This window comes from Rhinoraja longicauda, chromosome 11 (assembly GCF_053455715.1).
Source record: "Rhinoraja longicauda isolate Sanriku21f chromosome 11, sRhiLon1.1, whole genome shotgun sequence".
Classification (NCBI taxonomy): Eukaryota; Metazoa; Chordata; class Chondrichthyes; order Rajiformes; family Arhynchobatidae; genus Rhinoraja; species Rhinoraja longicauda.
In genome coordinates this window covers 54,483,892-54,489,204 of record NC_135963.1, presented here as the reverse complement: position 1 = coordinate 54,489,204, position 5,313 = coordinate 54,483,892, and the positions used below count along the sequence as shown (strand labels likewise).

Genomic DNA, 5,313 nt, shown 5'->3' with positions numbered 1-5,313 from the left:
TAACTCAACGGGACAGGCGGCATCTCTGGAGAAAAGGAACGGGTGACGTTTCAGGTCGAAACCCTCTTCAGACTACTATTCCGTCACCTATAACATCACCCATTCCTTCTCTCCAGAGATGCTGCCTGACCTGCTGAGTTACTCCAGCATTTTGTGTCTGTCTCCAGAGATTATACGGAGCATAAGAAAATAAAGCAGACGTAGACTACTCAGACCCTCAACTCTGCCCCATCTGATTCATTCATTGAAAGATAGAGCATGGAAACAGGCCCTTCGGCCCACTGAGTCCATGATGACCACCGATCACACGTTCACACTAGTTCTATGTTATCCCACTTTCTCGTCCACTCCCTGCACACTAGAGGCAATTTACAGAGGGCCGATTAACCTACAAACCCGCACGTCTTTGGGATGTGGGAGGAAACCCACGCGGTCACAGGGAGAGTGTGCAAATTCCACACACGGACAGCCCTAGATTTCAGGATGGAACCCGGGTCTCCGGCGCTGTGAGGCAGTGGCTCTACCAGCCACGCCACTGTGCCGCCCATTTTGTTTATGAAGTTGTCATTTAAATTCCGAGAACTGGCTGGTGTGGTTAATCGGGCAGAATTGATATTTACTGTGCCTTACGCTCTCTCCTCAAGCTGGCCTGGCCCTCTTTCGAGCTTTCCTTCAGTCGGAACACAGTGAGGAGAACATTGACTTCTGGTTAGCCTGCGAGACCTACCGCAAGACCAAGTCACTCTCAAAGCTCTCCTCCAAAGCGAAGAAAATCTACTCTGATTTCATCAGCACGGATGCTCCCAAAGAGGTAAGCGCACATTTTATATCAACAGGTCACGGGTCGGCACGGTGGCGCAGCAGTAGAGTTCGTAGGAGCAGAGTTAGGCCATTTGGCCCATTCAGTCTACTCCGCCATTCAATCATGGCTGATCTATCTCTCCCTTTGAACTTGGGTTGCCAACTGTCCCGTATTAGCCGGGCATCCCGTATTTTGGGCTAAATTTGTTTGTCCCGTACGGGACTGTGATTGTCCCCTATTAGGCCCGGGGGGCGCTGTAGGCCCGGACACTGTAGGCCCGGACACTGTAGACCCGGACACTGTAGGCCCGGACACTGTAGGCCCGTACACTGTAGGCCCGGACACTGTAGGCCCGGACACTGTAGACCCGGACACTGTAGGCCCCGACACTAGGCCCGTGGGACACTGTAGGCCCGGACACTGTAGGCCCGGACACTGTAGGCCCGGACACTGTAGGCCCGGACACTGTAGGCCCGGACACTGTAGACCCGGACACTGTAGGCCCCGACACTAGGCCCGTGGGACACTGTAGGCCCGGACACTGTAGGCCCGGACACGGTAGGCCCCGACACTGTAGGCCCGTGGGCCACTGTAGGCCTGGACAGTGTAGGCTAACGGAGTGTGTTCGGGGAGCGGGGCCGAGTGTGTTCGCCTATCGGAGGTTGCGTAGCAACCCGCCTCCCGGCCCGGGCGGCCGTCATTGGTGGAGCGGGAGCACGTGGCCGCTGGCTGGGTGAGGTCATGTGGGGCGGTGACGTCACCTTTTGTCCCTTATTTGGGCGTTAGAAGGTTGGCAACCCGTAGTCCGAACCCCATTCTCCTGCTTTCTCCCCAGAACCCCCGACACTCTAACCAATCAAGTTGCTGCCTCACAGCGTCAGAGACCCTGGTTCATTCTTGACTTCAGGTGCTGTCTGAGTGGAGTTTGCACGTTCTCCCTGTGACCGCGTGGGTTTTCTCCGGGCGATCTGTGACTTGTGTACATCATTCTGTTTGGGAGTAAATGGGGTTGAACACTTTGTGGGAAGGGTGAGGTTAACTTATGAGTGTGATATTTGATAAAAGTTGGACAATGTGTTTCAATGCAAGCACAAAAACTAGTTTAGTTTAGTTTACTGTCACCTGTACCGAGGTTCAGTGAGAAGCTTTTTTGTTGCGTGCCAGCCAGTCAGCAGGGAGACAATTGCTGATCCAATCAACCAGTCTACAGTGTGTACAGATACAGGATAAAGGGAATGACATTTAGTGCAAGAGAAAGTCGGATTGAAAATAGTCCAAGCGTCTCCAATGATGTAGATGGTAGGTCAGGACCACCCCCTTTGTACCTTGGTACAATTAATTTTGTTTTTAGTTGAGAGATACTGTGCGTAATCAGGCCCTTCGGCCCACCGAGTCCGCACCGACCGGCGATCCCCACACACATTAACACTATCCCACACACACTAGGGACAATTTGCACATACACCAAGCCATTTAACCTACATACCATGCGTCTTTGGACTGTGGGAGAAGACCGGAGATCTCGGAGAAAACCCACATGTTCACAGGGTGAACGTACAAACTCCGCACCGACAGGCACCTGTGGTCGGGATGGAACCCGGGTCTCCGGCGCTGCAAGCACTGTAAGGCAGCAACTCTACCGCTGCGCCACCCAATGTCGAGTATACTTGATGTAGTTGGACTTAATTTTATCTCTGTGCTTTTTGCTGCAAAATAAAACCTAATTGTTGCCATTACTCTTTTTATAACAAGGTGAACCTTGATTTCCATACCAAAGACATTACGAAGAAAAACATAGTGAGGCCGAGCCTGTCTTGCTTTGACGTGGCCCAGAAGAATGTGCACACGCTGATGGAGAAGGACTCTTATCCCAGGTTCCTCAAGTCCAAGCTCTACAGGGATCTGCTCCTGGAGGGCGAGGGCCACACCAGCGGCCTCAGACGGAGATCACATTCTTTTACATCCATCGGTGTCTTACAGGCCCAGCCTGACTTCACATACTGGCTATAGATGGACAGAATCTATTCCTCAAGGCGATGTTGTCAGTCGGCCAGGCATTCCAGATCCACAAATCTCTCAAGTCTGAAGAAGGGTCTCGACCCAAGACGTCACTCGCTCCTTCTCTCCAGAGATGCTGCCCGACCCGCTGAGTTACTCCAGCACTTTGCGTCCACCTTCCATAAATCTGGTTACGTTGTTGCCTAGAATGCTAATCACTTTGGCATCGAAACCCCTGCCCTTCCTTTCCAAAACGTTTAATGAATCGTATTTTATTTCTTTTATTTTAAATGCACTGTTAATTTAATGAAGGTTTTGAGAACCTGCTTATTTGTAAATCTGTGTAAATTATTCGTGGTTTTAACGTGTTAAGATATTTAATATATGTCGGTTGCGTGTGTGTGAGTTTGAGACTCATTAAGAACGGTATGAACTGAAGGTCCAAAGAAGTATTTAATCTTCAATAAATGGAAAATTGGTTTTAATATTTGTTACCTTTATTCACTGGATTGGTTTCCTCCACTTGTATTTTAAACTGTCCCTAAATCCGACTGATTTCCAGTGTGTAATTAATGATGAGATTCCCTCGAGCTAAATGTTAGGTTTCCGGCAGAGAATTGCTGTTGCTTGTGGTCATGTGGTGCTAGAGTTGGCATCTTGAGAGCTCAAAGACTGGATTTAGAAACATAGACAATAGGTGCAGGAGTAGGCCATTTGGCCCTTCGAGCCAGCACCGCCATTCAATATGACCATGGCTGATCATCTTAAATCAGTACCCCGTTCCTGCTTTCTCTCCATATCCCTTGATTCCGTTAGCCCAAAGAGCTCTATCCAAACCTCTCTTGAAAACATCTGGTGAATTGGCCTCCACTGCCTTCTGTGGCAGAGAATTCCACAGATTCACAAGGGGCCACAGTTGTACCGGGCCCTGGTGAGACCGCACCTGGAATACTGTGTGCAGTTTTGGTCTCCAAATTTGAGGAAGGATATTCTTGCTATGGAGGGCGTGCAGCGTAGGTTCACTAAGTTAATTCCCGGAATGGCGGGACTGTCGTATGTTGAAAGGCTGGAGCGATTGGGCTTGTATACACTGGAATTTAGAAGGATGAGGGGGGATCTTATTGAAACATATAAGATAATTAGGGGATTGGACACATTAGAGGCAGGAAACATGTTCCCAATGTTGGGGGAGTCCAGAACAAGGGGCCATAGTTTAAGAATAAGGGGTAGGCCATTTAGAACGGAGATGAGGAAGAACTTTTTCAGTCAGAGAGTGGTGAAGGTGTGGAATTCTCTGCCTCAGAAGGCAGTGGAGGCCAGTTCGTTGGATGCTTTCAAAGAGAGAGCTGGATAGAGCTCTTAAGGATAGCGGAGTGAGGGGGTATGGGGAGAAGGCAGGAACGGGGTACTGATTGAGAGTGATCAGCCATGATCGCATTGAATGGCGGTGCTGGCTCGAAGGGCTGAATGGCCTACTCCTGCACCTATTGTCTATTGTCTATTGTCTCTGGGTGAAAAGGTTTTTCCTCATCTCAATCCTAAATGGCCGACCCCTTATTCTTAAATCAGAATTTGATTAAATTTGAATCAGGACAATGACACTTACTTGCAGCAGTAAACACAGTACACACAGATAATACGTAATAAACACCATTCAATAAATTTTAAATTCCAATATTAGTGCAAAAAAAGCCCAAAGTTCCTGGTGCAACAAAGACTGTTGATAGTTCATGGCTTAGTTGGTGTGTGTAGTTCAATGGGTCAGTGGGTCTTTATTATCACGTGTACCAAGGTACAGTGAGATTCTTTTTTTGCATGCAGATCAGTGAGACTATTGCCATACATAGGTACGATCCCTAGTCCAGTACAGAATGCATGGAGACAGCCCACTGAGTCAACGTGCAAGAGTCGCCAGGTCTTGGCACCATTTCCCAGTCCCAGCTGTAACTGGCCGTAAAGGTCCGTTGCAGCTGTCACCTGCACCCGATCGTCCCGTGAGCCATCCGGGAACTCCTCTCCCGGCCACCCTCAGCCTTCGAGTCAGTAAAGGTCGGGAGAGGAGGAGCAAGGACGACCGTTGGCTGAAAGAAAGCAAGTGTTAATTGAAGGTAAAAGTCCGTTTAAAAAGAGCGCCAAAGGGACGCTAGCAGTCAGTCAGTAAAGGTCGGGAGAGCAGGAGCAAGGACGACCGTTGGCTGTCAAATCGCTGTTAAATCCCAGCCAAGGGATCTAGAATGGGAAAGTAACTTTGAGAACCTGCACCGACCAGCTGCCTGTATCATGTATTGAAAGTGAGACTACACTGCCCTTGCTGCGAAACAGGAGGAACTGGAATGTGTTTTGTTTCAAAGAATTAGTGCTCATGCCAAGATTTCAGCTGTGGGGACCTGGGGTGGAGGGTACTGCACCGAGGAGTCCCCTGCAACATGTTTCTCTCGCGGTTGGTTCACAGACTCGCCCAGCCGCCTGCCCCTTGTGCGGGCTGCAAGAGTCTGTGTACCACGTGTAGATTT

General features: G+C 49.5%; 1 protein-coding gene across 1 annotated transcript in view; it reads left to right on the top strand.

The window, feature by feature from the left end:
* The window catches only part of LOC144598150 (regulator of G-protein signaling 5-like), a 9,180-nt gene extending 5,995 nt beyond the window's left edge, over positions 1 to 3,185 (top strand). The window contains exons 4-5 of the mRNA XM_078408042.1: positions 645 to 811; positions 2,555 to 3,185. Of these exons, the coding sequence (XP_078264168.1) occupies positions 645 to 811; positions 2,555 to 2,812 (425 nt within the window). The 3' untranslated portion in view covers positions 2,813 to 3,185. The remainder of the gene's footprint in view (positions 1 to 644; positions 812 to 2,554) is intronic.
* Positions 3,186 to 5,313: the final 2,128 nt, after the last annotated feature.